Below are 18,413 nucleotides of genomic sequence, written 5' to 3'. Positions count from 1 at the left end.
TAAACTCTACCTACTCAGCAAAACAAGAGCCAGAGGAATCACAGTTAGGCTTTCTTCACAGAATGTACTGATATTTGACATTGAACTCTATTAACAAGGTTAAAAAATGCTGTATGATAACTAAGGCCAGGTTTTCTTGCTCAGATACAGCTGGCAAAACCACCTATCCTGTACAAAGATCCTGCTGATATCAGGGTTTATAACCATTAAGAAATACGTATTTCAGGACTAAAATTAGGTCCAAAACTCAATTTGCAATTTAGATTTTGCCTGCACTCACTTTTGTACACTCTTTGTTCTTGTTACAATAGAAGCTAAAACTCAGCTCCTGGTATGGATGGCAGGAGCCCCACCTGAAATCCTCAACCTTCTGCCAGCAGTGGATGCTTTAAAGGTTTTAACACCAACTCTTACACTTGTCTTTGTGCTGTCTCCTATAGCTTCAAATGGATGTTGGTGCTCAATTAAATGAGTCTGTGATTGAATCCTTCGATTTCCAACCTTACTGCTTTCTCGTCATGCCGGGCAGGAGCAGAAAAGCCATTACCTAGTGGGATCTTTGGGGTAGCCCCAGCAGCTTGTGCTCTCCAGCTCAGAGGGGAGGTGATGAGAGAGTGAGGGAACAGTGGCTGTCTGAGAGGGATTACCTCAGGAGGCTGTGTCGTATGCTCAGCTTACCCCATATAGGCACAGAAAAGAGCTGGAGATACAGAAAACAATGCTGGGTATTACGTTGTGTGCTTGTTCTTTAAGTAAAATTTGAGCTTAACACAGACACCTTGCTGCTTAAATGCAAATTTAGTACTGTGCATGTGCTCAAAAAGGGGTTTGACTGGCAGGCTTGATATTAAGAACTGCAATTTAGATTGCATTATATTTTCTTGATGGTTTCTCCACTACTTCTCAATCGATATTCAAGTAAAAATATCAATAGATCATGGAAGCGTAGTAAGAGTTCTTGTGCAGGAGTGCTTAGAAGAATAAAACTGGACAGCCAGGTCATAATTATGTATGGCATTCTGCCCAACATGTGAGACAAGAAAATAATTGGATCTTGCATGTGGTATCAGGTTTTTATAATAAAGAATTTTAAATGTAGGGAACTTTTTTTTTTTTTTAACATTAACATGGAAATCCTTTAATGTGCGTACTTTGAAATAACACTCAAACTGGAAGAACTATCTGCCAAGTTCACTGTGCTAAATCAAATCTCCAGACTACACTAGTGGTAAAATAATTTATTTTTGTCTTGCTGCTCTGTTAAATGTGTGTTCTGCTTAATGAACCCCACCCCTGCATGCACAAAACCCACAAAATGTGCAGGCATCCAGCCAAAGCATTTGTGTGAACACATGCAGAAAAAGAGATATGAACACACACTTATTCCATACTTTTTTATCTTGAAATAGCAATGAGTTGTAGCACCATCTCTGTAACTACGGAAAGACCAGAAAATCTTGCTGATTTTTCAGACCTCAAATTCTGAAAAGGTTTGATTTGGCTAATTTTAGGGGGTAGAGCAGGGGAGGCTTGGTGCAAAAGGTACTTGGCAATGAAAACAGGCACAGAACCCAGATCCCTGTTCATCTGAAGCTGATGAAAAAAATCTTGCTGGCAATAAAAGAAAATATGGTCTGGCCTTTTCTTTTAGGAGCAAATAAACTGATCTTAGTTATCAGTGTCCAACAAATCCAGTGCTCTTCTTTATAATAATTTGGTGCATGTGCATTAGCCCGACACTTACCTTTTTCCTTAGGAATAACCTAGCAATCTGAACTAATGGCTTGGGTGTCTGGTGAAGTGTTTGTAGCCATCAGTCATCATTCCTGTTTTGTTAGCCAGCAGTTTCAGCCTGTCACTGTCTCTACACTAGTCAATCAGCTCTAAACTGTCATATTACTGTATCTAATTTCTTTTCAACAGTGTTAAAGTGTACAGGATAAAATGGAGACTGAGGCAGTCATAGACTTGCCAGATGGTTACAAAGAGAGGATGGAGTGGTCTGCGATTGTGGGACTGGGGGCTCTTTAGTTTACAGAAAAAGGTGAGAAACACCAATGAAGAGGCTAGCATCACTAATAATCAAATGGGTGAGCAAGTGAAAATGAAAGAATAGCATTTTGTGGCCACTCAACTTCACATTAATTCTCACTGAACTTCAGTAAACAGTACTGTAGAGCTGGATCATCATCATAAATCTCTGCAGTGGTGCTGTTAAACAGAACATTTGCAATGTAAACAGAAGATGTTCTAGGACATCATCAACACACTTGACCCCAGACAATTACATTTGGCTTTCTGGTATGCGAGAATTCTGTCCATATGGCTATACCCTGCCACTTTATGAACTCTAAATTGAGAATCATGAGTTTTAGTTAAAAGCTGAGGGAGAATTGGAGACTCTTCCTTGACCTGGCTGAGCATATCTCATCTACTTGAGGGCAAACAGCCAAATTACTGGTGAGGGTGCACCTGAAATTCAGATTCTTTTTCGTTGCCTCTTAGCTTTTGGTCTCAGCCAGGAGCTGATGGATGCCTGGTTGCCATGTAAATGCCAAACCCCAGCATCCTTCCTTCCGAAGTAATCCATCTGTGAAAGGGAAGAGTGCTCCCAGAGGCAGGGGTCTGTCTCAACTTGGAGGCAGAAAGCATTGGACAATGTTGTTCTGCTCAGAGCTCTACATAAGTCGTGTGATACCTGTGCGAGCAGTGATTTGTGACAGAGACAAGCTGTTTTCCAGTCAGAACCAGTCTATAACAAGATAGTAGAAAACCAGCAGCTGAGAGCAGTGGTTGCCCACTACCTCCTAGTTGTGGCTGGAGTTAAGGACAAGCGTTCCACCTCCATCTGTTGTCACACATGGTTTGTGGGTGCAGAGTGTCACGGTTGCATTCAGTGTGGCAGGACGTTGTCTGTGCCTGTGCTTCCTTTTTTGTCACCTTCATTGCCACCATGGCAAAACTGCAGTAGGATGGAGATCTTTTGTACTGTCTGCTGTTCTCCTAGGTGTGGAGCTTACAGTCCTAGGAGGTGCTCACACCCTGGTGCTAAGGGGTGTGAGTTATTGAATACTGAAGCAGTTTAAATGCTTCTTTCAATATTTGGTGAATAATTCTACAAGTTTCAAAGCTAAACCATAGCTATCCTACCATGATGTTCTTTCAGTTACTGTTTAGACTTCAACTGACAGATTTGGTTTCAGTTGAGGTTTTTCAAGGAAAACGTGGCAGTTTGGTGTTGCTGTGTCTGTTTAACTCTTTGAAGCTACGTGCTATTTCTTAGCTGGTTAGCCCGAAGTACTAAGGGTGGTGTGAGCACAAGCTGCTGTTTTGTAGCCTGTTCCCAAGCACTCCCAGGAATTTGTTAGGCAGTTCCCAAGCTGAGTGGGGTTTTCTTGCTCCTGCTTGGTTCCCCCCACTTTTGAAGAAAGAACAGTTTTTTTGCTTTTTACAGTCTGTTGAAATCTCAAGAAGCAGAAAACAGAAAAAACAATCACTGATGACCCAATATGTAAACCAGATGCTTCCTTGAATACTTTTCAGATAATTGAATGAAGGAACACTGGTTGGAATATTGCTGACAGTCTTAATGATCTTTAACCTGTTTTCTACCTTTTCTGGTCTACATTTGTACTTCCCAGTTAAAGCTAGTTTTGTTGATTCAGCATCTCTGGGCTTTTTGTGAAGATTAATGCAGAGAAGTCATTCTTTTATCACACAATATTTTTTCGCTCTTTCTAACAATCAGACTACCCTTAGACAACTGGTCAGATATACAGCTAAGTGGTGTAGGAGGACAAGAAAATTTATGGTACGTTTTCTGCTTACTTGTCTGTGATACCTTAACTGATGATTTTCCCTGACAGGCTTTTACTGATCCTTTTTCCTTGAGCATGCACTTTTCTTTTTTCCCCATTTCTTTCCCTTCCTTACACATATATTTAAATTTCTGGATATAGCTACAGCATTTCTTACTCAACTATTAACCTTTGCATTGGGATAATTTGTTGCTGTGTGTTTAAATCATACTGGTTTGTTTAGCTCTGTCACTGCTGTCTTCACAGGAACTAAACAGGGAAATATCATCCCTGTTTTCAAATGGGGAACAAAGGAAAAACAGGGGGAACTACAGACCAGTCAGTCTCACCTTTGTGCCTGGCAAGATCATGGAGCAGATCCTGCTGGAAACTATGCTAAGACATATGGAAAATAAGGAGGTGATTGGCCGCAGCCAACATGGTTTCACTAAGGGAAAAAAAGCACCTGACAAATTTGGTGGCCTTCTATGATGGGGTTACAGCATTGATGGATAGGGGAAGAGCAAGTGACGTCATCTATCTAAACTTGGGTAAAGCATTGGACGCTGTCCCCCGTGACACCCTTAGCTCTAAACTGGAGAGACATGGATTTGACAGATGGACCACTTGCTGTGTAAGGAATTGACTGGATGGTTGCACTCAAAGTGTCACAGTGAATGGCTCAGTGTCTAAATGGAGACCAGTGATGAGTGACGTTCTTCAGTGGCTGGTATTGGGACTGGCACTGTTTAACATCTTTGTCAGTGACATGGACATTAGGATAGAGAGCACCCTCAGCAAGGTTGCTGATGACACCAAAACTGTGTGGTGCGGTTGACATGCTGGAGGGAAGGGATGCCAACCAGAGGGACCTGGACAGGCTTTAGAGGTGGGCCCATGCAAACCTCATGAAGTTAAACAAAGCCAAGTGCAAGGTCCTGCACCTGGGTCAAGGCATCCAAGCACAAACACTGGCTTGACAAAGAATGGATTGAGAACAGCCCTGAGGAGAAGGACTTGGGCATGTTCATTGATGAGAAGCTTAGCATGACCTGGCAATGTGTGCTCGCAGGCAAGAAAACCAACTTTGTCCTGGGCTGCATCGAAAGAAGCGTGTCCCTGCCCATGGCAGGAGGCTTGGAACTAGATGATCTTTAAAGCTTCTTCCAACCTAAACCATTCTATGATTCCAAGACATTTCCCACTTAAGTTTTACCTGGATTGAACCATGTTCCTGACTGGTGTTACCAGAGTGTGTCTATGCTTTTTTACAAATGAGAAAAAAATGAGGTCATTGTTATTCAAGGGCGCTGCTTCAAAAAAAGTAAACATTTTGCTGCACTCTGCTTAATTAAATTCTATATCCATTCTCACTTATATAACAGACAATGCTGATTTGGGCTGATAAATAGGAATTGTACCCTACATGAGAGAGGATTTAACTCTACTGGTGGTTGAAGGGTTTTTGACACAGGCTGGAGAGCGTATAAAAGTTCTTTAGTGTGGGAGGTGCTGTATAATCTTAATGTAAGTCATCCCCGCTTTGCCTAGACATCTCAATGCCTTGGCTGTATTTTATAAATAGTCTTTTCCCAGAACTGCAGACAGTATTTTCTAAGAGATGTGAACTCAGGAGAGGTGAGTGAATTACTCAGCTTGGAATAATGTCAAAGTCTAACTCTCTAAATTGTGCACATACAACTTGGAGGAATATGTAACCCTATTCATTATTTAAGCAGATATATTGCTATTGATCAGGTTTCCTGCAATATTTAAGCAGCATCTCTTCTACATTTATTCTTTTCATTAATTACATGCCTTCACTTTGTTTCAGAGATGCATTTGAAGTACATTTTTCTGATATTGGCTTATAATCTGAAGGTTGTAACACTACTGAGTCTTCACTGAGTTTGGAACTTTGGATCTCAAACATTATTCTGGTCTCACAAAAATTTGTATTTCTGATGTAGCCAGGTGAAATTCTTCTGATGCCTTGATTTCTGCTTATCTGTAGAACTACACAGCCCAGTGAGGCAAAGGTACTGCATGGTTCGGTGAAACTGCTGTGTGGTCTGTGGATACTAACAAAGCCCTTTGATATGCCTGTGTGTAAAGTGATACATATATATAAATGCAAAAGAATCATCAAGCTCTTCACAAAGGGGTCTGTGAAGGTTAAACAATCTTTTCTGTTACCTAGCAAACTGCAGAGGGCTGTTTAACTTTATCACAGTGTATCTAAGCAAAAATATTTTAATAGGGAAGATAATACAGACTCTATTGTAGTGACTACATTTCATGCACTCCTTTGGCAGAGATGTGCTGGAAAAGGTAGCTGTTAAGTGGATGGTGATGAGTTAAATATCTGAATCCACAGATGCGGACGCATCTGCATTTTGTCTGATGTACCAGGTGTACTAAGATCAGCAGGATGGCTAAATAGCTTATGCTTACACCTGTGGAATTTAAAGCAGCTTTCTAAGTGGGGAGAAAATGTAGCAGGTTATTCCTGGCATGGTCAAAGCAACAAATGACACTTAGCTAACAGTTTTTCACTGACTGAACCACAAATAGTTTGATATGGGCAGACACATGCACAGGAAGAATTGGTTTCCGTTGCTTTAGCTGTAGTTGAAAACTACTGTAAAATGTGCTGTTGCGAATGCACACTTATGATGAGAGGAGAGATGGCAAGGCAAGAGGTTTGTTGCAAAGTGTTTATTTGTGTGTGAAAATGATGCCTATTCAGCCTCTGGTGCAGATTTGCAGAGTTCTGAATTTTGAGCTGGGCCCTCCAGCTTAAGAGTCAGAAGTAAAGCAAGCAGGTGCTTGTGTGGCGAGCACATGCACATGAGGCAGGGGGGGAAATTTCTTTTGTTCATGGTGTTGCCTATGTATTTTGTCTAATGATTGTTTAGTGCACCGTGAGCAATTCCCGGTGCAGAAAGCAGGAGTGGGATCTCTGCATATCTCTGGGTAATGCCACAGACTTTTTTTCTTGTGTATTTAGTCTCTGAATCTCATTTTCTTTTCTGCCTGGTGGCAGCCTGGTAACAGGCAGCTGGAGCACTCCTCTGGGAGAAAAGATATGTCGGTCTCCTTGGCAAAGAGCCTGACCTCTACCATTTTCTAAGCAGAGAGTGACAGTGCTATTAATAGCTCCCTCCTGGAGCCAGGTTTTCAAAGGAGCAGAGCCTGATTGCTGCCCTTCGTGCTGAGCCTAGATATTATCAGCACATGGCAGGTGTATTGTGAGTATCAGGAATGAATTGGGCCCCTGAAGGAGAGTTAAGTTCCGAACGGCTTCAGGGAGCTCTGCAGACTGTCCATGGGAGGAGGCAGGAGGCGGTGGCTGCTTCCCAGCCCATCAGCCAGCTGGGAACACAGACCCCCTGCCCAGTAGCTGATCTGTGGGCATTTAACTCTCCACTCTTTTGGCAGTAACATATCAGCTCCTACTGTCAGGAAAACAAACAAACAAAAAAACAAGGCCCTAATTTGGACTTAGTGATTTAAGCAGTCTTTTGGGCTCTTTGGTCATCTGGAACGTCTCCCATTTCCGTTGTGATCAAAGATAGTTGACTGGTAGTTTTGCATTTGACTGCACACAGGTGGTAGGCAGGGTCTTTCTCATCTAGGTGTGGCTGGGAGAAAACTAAACACAGCAGCCGATCAGGAATAAAACTTTTTCTATTAAAAGGGAGTATTATGATTTATTTTCAAATGAAATTTTAATCTAAATGAATCTCTTTGAAAACATGAGCTTCCTCGGAAGAGTGAATTCAAAATGATTTCTTCAATATTTCCCAATTATCTGCCCTTTGACATATGGACTTGGATCATTTGTGTTGGTGTTGAATGCAAGGGAAGAAAAATACGTTACACGCTTTGCAGATTTTTAGTAGCAAACTGCACGCTCAGTCTTTGGTAGGAAACATGCTAACAACTGGACAGTGAACCAAAATTCAGGTCATATTTGTAAAGCTGAGTGTTCCTGCGCATGAGTGTTCTCATTAATGCTTTGTAACTCAAATGGATTTAATTCCTCATTAAACATTTTTGTGGTAATTTAACAAGGTTTGCCTGAGACCAGCATTAACTTAGATATTTTAAAGGGTCTGCATTTGGCAGGGTCTCTCTAAAACATCGCATTAAGCTACTGAGGTGAGAGAATCTTACAGAGCTTAAAAAGCTTTTCCAACAGCCCAGCAAAATTATTAGACTATGTAAAAAAAACCAAAGGGTTTCACAGTAACATTAAGGTTTACCTCTTGTAATGGAAATTTTGCCAAGTGATATTTCAAATACCTCTGGTTATTTTTTTTTATTATTTCTGGTGCAAATATGTGGGGCTCAGCCTTCAAAGTCTTGCTTACAGGAGATGTTTCTGTGATTTAAAACAGATTTATTCATGTAAGGCCCAGTCTTGCAAAGGCTTACAAGTGTGCTTTACTTACGCACTCTATGTAGCTCCATCCAAGTCAGTGAAAGCTTGAACTGACAAAACGGGAATTGTAAGACCTCACCCAGAAGTAACCATTTGCAGAACTGGGCCTGATTTTTTTTTTTTTTTTTTAATGCAGTAGAGAAAAAGTTTGAAATCAGTGGTTTAAGGACACAAAAAGAAAACACAGGATTACAAATAAATAAATGAAGGAAGCCAAACCCCAGTTCCAGAGGGATTTCCCCTCTAGTTCTTACCCTATGTCCTACCACACTTTTCATTTCGACCAAATCCCTTTTGTGGTGACAATCCTTGGGATAATTTAGAAACAAAATGTATGGTAACTTGGCTATTTAAGTTTATCCTCAAAATTGTTCTGGCTCACATTGAGCATTGATTTCATAACTAATGGTGAAGAACTTCTTATTGACTTAAAGCGTCAAATTGTCCAGGCATAATGCTGCCCAGATGAAACTTTGTGTATGTGTCCACAAATGGACACCATCACTGTACAGAATCTCAAACTAATTCTGTTGTCGGGATTTAAGATGGGAGACTTTATTATTACTTTTTAAACTTTTACTGTGTTGGCTACGTAACAGTGTGGTTAACCCTTGAAGGCTTTGAAATTTAGAGAGACGTTGGAATTTTGAACATCTAATGTTCCCTGAAATAAAATACAAAAGAAAAGCCCTTGGACTGAACAGCATTTAAACAGGTGCTTTACTTGCATTTCCTTCAAGACTTAAATGTGTTTAAAATTGCATGCATGTGGAAGTAAGAGCAGTGTATTCGGGCCTCAAGAAATAAAAGCCCTTCAGAGTGATTCTGAACTGGTTGCAAATGCTCATTTAGTGGTTTTCTAAAGTTATCAGAATAAAACCTTATAAGGTAGATGTCGTGAAAAGAAAAGAAAAGAAACAATGTGTTTTCCAAGGGAGCGATTGTCAGATCTCTTGTGATTGTTCTGTAGATTACCACTTCAAGAAAACTAACAAAATGGTTATTGGATTTAAAACTTATTCTCTGTAAGTAAATGTCACTTTTAAATACCTCAGCTATTATGTTTGTGCTTGCATTACTTTAGGGATTTAAATGGTACCATTTACATATTTTATCCAGTTCTCTAATGTTCACCTAGTGAGTTAAAATTAAGATAAGTTGTGTAAATGGAACAGCTTGCTGACTGTAGATAAGCTGATTTAAGCTACTGTAAGTGGGACTAAAAGTAATGCACTTGGTTATTCAGAAGACACATACACAGTTATGCTTTGTGAAAACAACATGTTTAATAGCATATAAGTTTTAGTTTGAAATCAGAACAGAGCCCATGGAAATATGGTAAAGACTAACAGTATCTTTGCCTTGGGAGGGGAACGCTAAGAATGTTCAGTCGTGTCAGGTGTGTGTTCGAATAATTTTTACTATATAACGTTCTCTCAATATTTACTTGTAGTCATGTACCTCAAATCACCCCGGATGTTTTGAGATACTTAATCTACATGGAGTTCTCTTCCCTGTTCTCTTCTCTCCATCTGATATGCACAACTTTTTCTTCTGATAACATGAAGTACTTTTCCTTGTTGTCATTAGGGGAGGTCTAGCCAATCTAGGAGTGCTTGGCAAAACCTGGCTTGTGGCATTCATGAGTTCCTCTTTGACAGCCTGCCTAGAAAGCCTCTGTGTTCTTCCACCTTTAAATTGCACCTTGGAAGTTTTGGCAGGGATTGAACGCTTTCGAACCCTAAAGTTGATGTTTTGTTTTTGAATACTCACCTGGCCTGCATTTTTTGATACTAAGCATCTTCCACAGGTCTAATCTTCCTGTCTGTAATTTTCATGGATCTTAAGGGGGACCAGCATTACCTATCCCTCTAAAATAACCTGGAGGGACATTGACCAATTATCATCCTCAAATCTATTTGCCTTAACATTAATTTCTCTTTGGTAAATATTTTGTTGCTTTTCTTTATCTGTCTTTGGCTCACTGACTACCATATAACTGTTGTGTTTTCTTTTTCTGTGGTTGTATGAATTAAATTAAAGTTGTTGCAGGCTGGCACCATGTTTTTCAGCTAAGTCTGCCTTCCTGCACATCTACGGTAAATGTGTAATCTGCTTATGAGCTGTTAAAAATTCCGCTACGAGGGTGTTCCTTTGAGTCGTGTTAGTCTGCCATGAGGACCCGTGATTACTTTTATGTGCTAATAGTCCCCGAACTGGGGGTTTTGAGCTTTTCTGTGGATTTTCTGTGATTAGAGATGGAAATAGTCTTAAAAGCTGTGTGGAAGCTTAAAATGAGATATTTATGTAATACTGTTCTGCATATGGCGCAGCAGATCAGCATGCTCTACAGCAACCTCTCAGTTTGTGTAAGCCCTGAGTTTCTAATCGCAGTACAGAAGTACTGTGGGATAGACTGCAGGTAGACGGTAGTATTGGTATAAAGGAAAAAAGTTGGGAAGCATGCAGATATGTAGGACATCAAATTGTAGTAGCCATTGCTGCTTTATCTCTCTCCTTGCCTCCCTCCATCTCTCCTCAGGGATTTTGTTAGTGAACTGGAACTCATGTGCTACAAGAGGCTCCTTTTCTTCCCTATCCTGCCGGGGGGGGGGGGGGGGGGTGAGTGAGGGGCTGTGCAGGGCTTAGCTGCTGGCTGGCCCTGAACTACAACAAATCGTTAGTTACAAAGTGTGTGTTGTGTTGTAAATGATAACACAGAAGTAACATGCTGCTTCTGTCATCTGGCTTAGTAATACTGTTCACTGGTTTATCCTCTCTCACACTGTAGCGTAAATGTAGCTTTCTGTAACCAAATGAGTACTCTTCTGTGAAAACACACAGGGAAAGTATTGAGAAATTAGATTCTAAACTACCACAGTGCTCAAAAATAAGCAAGGTGCATTTTTTGTAATGACAAGGGCTTTTGCAGTGGTTCTTTTGCAAGACAGTTTCGGTAGTCTCAAAGCACAAAGTGCTGGCGTGGAGCCGGGATCTGGCCCTGGCTGCTCGCTGAGTTGCTTGTACACAGCCCTGCCACTGTAAGAGTGTAAGCACGAAAACATGACGTGGATATGATGTGTGGATGATGAGATAACAATTTTTTTCTTTCCTGACGTATTCTGTAATGTAATACTGGGTTTTTCACCAATTTTTATGCATTAAAAAAAAAACCCACAGGGAAATACAGAATTGCTCTTCATGCTGCTTGAGAGGAATGACTCAACATCCATCAGTCCTTTATACCTACTTTAAAATTGCCAGTGGGGATGCCCTGACAGTGGAAGGCGAGACAACGCGGTCTGAGGGCGGCTGGTGGCCTTGTGACAAGAAATGGCAGCCAGCCTTCCTTCTCTTTTCTCACGGCAGCTAGCAGGGAAGGAGAGAGGCGTCGCTTTCTGCTTTGCACTTCTCCTCCAGGCAAGGAGGCAGACCCTACACAGTACTGGAGGGGAAGGTTGAAGTGTTAGTAAAGATTATGTGACTCCTTTGGGCTTCTCTCCTTGTGAAGGCCTGCCTGAAGAAGGACAGCGTGAGCGAATTTCAGTTGCACATTTGCCATGGGCCTCACTAGGAGCTAAAACTTCACTGACTTTGAACATTCGTCAGAATTATGAGTTATCGCTGTTCAGTTATCTTGCTGCTGGTGCTGAATGCTAAAAGTCAGAAAACAGCCTGTTTTTCTCCGCATGGTAATGTGAAAGCTGTTCGGACCAACCTAAACTGAACCTTTTTTTTTTTTTTTTTTTTTAAATTTTTGGGCTAGTATTTATCTCTGAATGTAAAAACTGATAACCAGAGATAATTTGACTTCAAAAAATTTCCTTTAATTATCTCAGCAAGTAGGGATAGTCTCAAATATGAGTACAGCGTGTTATACTGAAGGAGTGATGGCTGAGGAGAACTGTCGCCAGCAGTTCTCATGTACCGCATCTCCTCACCACTAAGCATGAGCGGCCTGATGAGCTTCTTCAAAGTGTTGACAGAAGTATGTGACTTTTTCAGATAAATGCTGGCCATGCCTTACTCAGAAAATGCCAGGAGTGGATGTCGCTCTCTAGGTAGGAAGGAAGTGAAATGACCCAGAAAACAGTGTCACCTTTCAGAATCCCATTGCGTCTAGTATTTTGACTGAATGAGCTCTGCTTTCTGGGCACTTATAAGGATCAATTAAAGACTGAGGTTCTGAGTCCTGGATTCAGTTTAAATACAGAATATAATAGCATGCAGGGAGCTTCATATAGGTTTTGGCTATTTTTGTTACATGTGCTCTGAAGGTCATTAGACAGACATGATCCTGAGAGTGTAATGTGGGAACCAGATAGGAAATATTTTCAGTTCCTGTATTTTTTAATGAAAGACTTAAAATGAAAGAAATTATAAGCTTTTACAAATAAAATATGTTTGCATGTGTCCACATTTCTGCCAAATGGAAAACATTCTATCGTTTATGACCATATATGACTTCATATAATATTTTACATTTTTTAAGAGTCTTATAAATTTGAATTCACATGAAGATTACGTGTAATTTCTGTGTATGTAAGTTGACTTGCAGCTGCTGGAGTTTAAAAAACCTGAACATTTGTCTTGCAATTTTCAGAATATAGTTTGTGCTATACATTTGCCTAATGCGGAGTTCCTGTGACCACAAAATTGTCTTTTTGCCAAGTGGCATATCCACATATTTCATGAAATGGTCTACAGAAACTAGGGCAAGCTCTAGTAAACAGATAACGTCAGATAATTATTCAAGTTCCTTTTTTATGCCACAAAATAACAAGTTTGTTCTGTAGTGGATGTTTTTCTGAGATCTCTGTGAAGTCTCTAATAATGTTGCTTATCTGTCTTTTCGCCTACAGGTACATTTATGTTCCGATGGGAGGGTCTCAGTCCAGTCTGCTGGGAATGCTCTTTTCCACAGCCCTCACTTTTGCCTTTGTGAGCTATTGGCACGGAGGACAGAGTTACCTGTGGTACTGGGGTGTGCTTAATTGGCTTGGAGTAATTGTGGAAAATGGCATCAAGAGGATACTTTCTATTCCTCTTATTCAAGATTTGCTTGTAAGTTGGATCTCTATTCATTTCATATTCTTGTTTCCTGGCTCCATGCTCATCTGAAGTTCCTGGTTACTAGGTTGGTTTAATCTAGATTAAAAGTCATGGGTGACAGATAAAAGTTAGCATTCCCTTGCCCAGCCTCCAGTGTTTGAGGTAAGCCATATAACTAGAATTTTGCAAAGTACCAGCAAAGCAAACACTGAATTATGCCTGGTCTTAAAAGCATCCTCTGCAATCCTGGAATAAGCAAGTGCTTGTCACATTGTATATGGCTGAAGAGAAGGCAGTTTTAACATTTGTATTCTGATTTCACTCAGGGTAACCTTAAAATATTAATCTTCACTAAAATTAGGAGCGTGTATTTCCAGTCATGTGTTTCCTGGACAAATGCATGTGTAGCAGCTGCTTGCATCTGGGAACAAGCTTACACCGGGAAATCTTTAAAGAGTAAAGTAAAGAAAATATTATTTTGCTCTGAAGACCTCTGGTATTTTCACTTTACTTATGCTTTTGACCTTCATGCTGTCATTTCCAAAGGAACAGATTGTCTTTAGCTCACAATCATATGCAAAAAGGACTATTTTAATTTTGATGGTCATTTTAGTCTGCAGGTTTGCTCACTGTTAGATCCCAAATCTTCTAGTAACTGTTTGTAAGAATAAATAATTCGTATGTCTTGCTTCTTTAGTAGTGATAAGTGCACAGAATTCATACTCCAATGTAGTGTTGTAGTGGTGGTGACTCACTGTGCAGGCTGATGAAGTCCTGATGCTCAAATAATTATGCTTGTTCTCCATCCCAGTCATCTCAGTTTTCACTGTTGTGGCATCCCATGTGTGGCAACTGATACAGCTAAGTAATTCAGGAACCAATAACAGCCAGTGCTACCTTCTATCATCCAACTGTCCATCACTGCGAATTCAGTGGCAGTCTGAAAGCAGGTTTTTTCCTTCCTAGAGAAGGAGCTTATCAGATCCATTAATCCTCCCTCTAGGGTGAAACTGAGCTTCACCATCTGGCCGGCTGCATGCGTTTGTCTTTGGACAAAGTTTTTTAGGCATCCAGCTGTATGAGGAAAAGGACTTTTTGTATTTGATGCCACTGCATCAGAAACTTTGAACAAATTCTTAAGGGATTAAGTGCTTACATACCATGGAAATGAGAAGGATGTGGCATTATGAAGGTGGAGCTATATGTGTTGGATTAATTTCCAACACATACTTCTAATTACACTTAACTGATGTTGGCAATAGGCTTCTTTATTTCTGTAAATTAACTCTGTAACAATGAACCAAGTGCATTTTAGTCCTTCATCCCCTTCGTTTTCATCCAGTGTTTTTAAAGGCCTATCCAATGTCTTCCATTTCCCTTGTTTTCCATTTCTGTTTGGAAACGTGGCTGTAGACCTTCCTTAGAAGGCACTTTCATATCTCTTCCTTAAATATTTCTGAAGCAAACATTTTTTATATGAATAGTTTTGGCATCTGAATTAGTGTGTTGGGCTGATTTTGCTGCATTTGGTTATGGCCAAGTCACGCTTTGCCTTATGCCTTGAAGGTTTCTCTACAACAACATGAGCTACAGTCTTTGGAAACTACCCTTCATTGCCCTCTCCTCACTCTTCTGACAAACTCCCATATTCTTCTTTAACACTGAGGGGAGGAGATGAGTTGTTGAACTTTGATCCTTCCTTATCAAGGGACGGAGTGATGGGACTTTCCCTACAAAGCGTCACTTATGTTTAAAGTTAACTGCAAATTCCTAATGCTCTGTATAAATTTCCCCTTTTCTCTTGTAATCTGGCTTTTAGAAGCATTCCCATAGTCTTGTCTCAGCGAGAGGTGTGCTGCAAGCCAAGTCACCATGGCATTGAGAACCCCATTCTGTGAGATGGGTTTTTTACTTAAATTTCATCTGTTGACAAGCTGAAATCAATTGCATTCTTGTCTTTCACTCGCCGTGTTGGCTCTTGAAGGCTATTTTTTGAAAAGGAAGCTTTATTTTTCTCCCCAGAATAGCAGATGATTTTTTGGAAAAAATAAAGAACACAGGTTTATGATTTATTTAATCCATTCTGTTTAACAAACCTCCTCATATATCATTGTTAAAGTTGAGTTACATAATTCAGTTGAGCAGGAGGTGTTTAATTAGTAAAATATTTTTTAAAAATCGAAGAATAAGTTGAATTTTAATTCTGCTATCATTTTAAAGATAAATTGATCACAAAGAAAAACAAGAATAATCTCAAAACTGCTTTCCTTTTACCCTACTTTATTGTCTCAGTTGTCTTGCAAATGGAAGATTTAGAAATCTAAATAAAGCACATTTGAGTCTCGTCCTTCACCGAATCCTTGTGCTGCCTAAGAATATATATATATTTATAAAGAATTGGACCCTATATTTATGCAGATTTTATGGTAGTTTAAATCTCAGCACTTGAAACGTAGCACAATATGGGTAAATAACACTTTTGTAGCAGTGTAGCAGGTTTTAAATGTCATCTCAGGCATATTGAACTAGAATGATCAAAGAAGCATGGGCGTTATTTGTGAGAAGTAAAATCAGCTCATGAAATCAGCATATAAACTGCATCAGCATATAAACTGAAGATAGTAAATTTCCTGACCCAAAAAATGGGATCCGAAACTTTTCATTTGTACTGGTTGCAAACCATTGCCTGGCTTCCTGATTTCAGCTCTGGAAGAGCTGATGCTCCTTCTTATGTACTTATCAGCTTACACCGCTCTGAACTTTCATGTTTCAGTGAATTGTGTTGTGAGAAGTTATCTATGTCTCTTTTTTTCCCCTAGAGGTTACTTGTTAGATACCAGTAAATTAGAACTGAAGTAAGTAATATTGTCTTTTCATTAAAACATCTTGCATAAACAAAATAACTGCCATGCATCATAAGCGAGGGCATATCTGGGAACTTGATATTAAAGTCAACAAGTTTCATTTTGTTCTTATCAGGTGGTGGTGTTTGGTTGTTTTGGTGTTTGTTTGGGGTGGGTTTTTTTGTTGCTTTTTTTGTTTGATTGGTTTGTTTTGGTTTTACATTTTTCATGAGATATTTAGACCAGTACTGAGCAAAGTAGCGTTTTGTTTCACTGATTCTATATTAATTCATTACAGATGAACTCCAGTAGTAACTCGTTCAAAATCAGTGACAAAATTTGTATTGACTTTTAATAAATAATGTGTCAGATTTCTGAAAGAAAATGCTAATGGTTGTCATTCTTCCAGTGATTTAATATTTTTCCTTAAGGAAAACAATATATAGATCTATACAAGAAATTAGATCTTAGTATAAAAATAGATTTAGAATGATTTAAACCTTAGAATAGATGACAACATCTTTAAATCTATGGATTTTTTAAAAAGAAATACTTGGAAATCATCCTAAAGATGATGTAGCAAAGGGAGCAAAGTTGGCAGATTATTAAAACTAATGTTTTAATCTCAACTGAAATGGCAACATTTATCTTCTTAATTCTTTTGTAAAGTGGAAATATGTCATTCAGTCTAGTAAGCATTTTTTAAATTGACACATAAAGATCTCTCTTCTAAAATTATGCTGTGATGAATTTTTAGTTTAAGATTTTATTTCTAGCTTTATTTAGTAAGAAACTAAATATATAATGAACAATTCAATGTGAGAAACTAACCTATTTTAAGCATGGCTTATTTTAAAGTAATCTTTACTGTCTCTGTAAGTGTTTTGGTTTTTTAAATATAAAATACTTTGATTTCAACGTTTTCCTTTATGGCTGTAACGAGGTGCAGTAATTAAGTCCATTTCAGTACACTGTAATTGTCTTCCTAACCTCTCTTTGCAAAAGCAGAACTATTTTGTATGATGTCTGTGTTTTAGGTTAGCGTGTTAGATTAGATTTGCTTCGTATGTTAAGCTTTTTCCCCCAGAGGAATGAACTCTAGACATTTGTCTCTACAGTTAAAATATCACTGTTGTTTTGGGTACTGGAGATGTGATCGATGACAATTGGGGTCCTTAGCTTCAGAGAGAACAGAATTTTAGACATCTTTCAGAAAGCTGGGTGTAGTGGGGGGGTTGTCTGTTTTGGTTTTGTGGATTTTTTTTTTTTTCCCTGTTTAATTTAATTTGTTTTAATCCCTGGGCTGTGGTTCAGCAGGGAATTCGGCTGCTCTAACAGCTCGCTCTGTTGGAGGGGGAAAGGTTCCATTTCCTTCTCCTCCCTTCCCTGCGGTCCCACAGTTTCCCCCCTGCACGCCTTCCTGCTGGCATCCTTGCTAAGCTGACCTAGTGCTTTATCCCAGCAGAAAGCTTTTCTTCCTCTGGTTATTTTATTGCTAGATGATTTGTCTCATGGAGGGGAATCTGAAAAACACCCAAAGCAGCACAGTGTCAAGAGACAAAAAGCCAAGGAAAGGAAGGAGAAGAGGAGGCATTTGACTGCTTGGAACCTCCTCCTTGCAAACGTACAGAAGCAGTACAGGGTAGTAGGCTTGTACTAAACCATGTCCCTAAGAACCTCGTCTAAACGCCTTTTAAACATCTCCAGGGATGGTTACGCCACCACTTCCCTGGGCAGCCTGTTCCAATGCCTGACAACCCTTTCCATGAAGAAATTTTTCCTAATATCCAATCTAAATCTCCTCTGGCACAACTTGAGGCCATTTCCTCTTGTCCTGTCCCTTGTTACTTGGGAGAAGAGACCAACCCCCTCCATGCTACAACCTCCTTTCAGGCAGTTGTAGACATCGATAAGGTCTCCCCTCAGCCTCCTTTTCTCCAGGTGGAACAGCCCCAGTTCCCTCAGCCGCTCCTCATCAGACTTCACAAGGCCCCCCACCAGCCTCGTCGCCCTCCTCTGCACTCTCTCTAGTACCTCAATGTCCTTCTTAAGATGAGATACCTGTAAAGCTTTCTTCTGCATCTGACTGAGGCAAGATCTGACCAAACATTAGGAATTTATTCAAGGGAAGTATGTTTGTTGACCACCTTGCAAGATTTGTTGACCACCTTGCATCTTTAATAAGATCTCTGTAATAAATACAGACCCTTCTGAGCTGTTCTTCAGCACACACTAGGCTTTAATCTTTATTTTGCTTCATTTGGTGGAAAGACT

The 18,413-nt window shown here is 39.8% G+C and overlaps 1 protein-coding gene across 4 annotated transcripts in view; it reads left to right on the top strand.

Annotated features, from left to right (window-relative positions):
* Positions 1-18,413, top strand: part of HHAT (hedgehog acyltransferase) — a 153,664-nt gene that overhangs the window by 59,356 nt on the left and 75,895 nt on the right. For all 4 annotated transcript variants that reach the window (XM_071806017.1, XM_071806016.1, XM_065835929.2 and 1 more), the window contains one exon: positions 13,107-13,308. In XM_071806017.1, the coding sequence (XP_071662118.1) occupies positions 13,107-13,308 (202 nt within the window). The remainder of the gene's footprint in view (positions 1-13,106; positions 13,309-18,413) is intronic.

Source organism: Patagioenas fasciata, chromosome 3, assembly GCF_037038585.1.
Source record: "Patagioenas fasciata isolate bPatFas1 chromosome 3, bPatFas1.hap1, whole genome shotgun sequence".
NCBI classification, from domain to species: domain Eukaryota; kingdom Metazoa; phylum Chordata; class Aves; order Columbiformes; family Columbidae; genus Patagioenas; species Patagioenas fasciata.
This window is presented reverse-complemented; position numbering and strand designations above follow the sequence as displayed.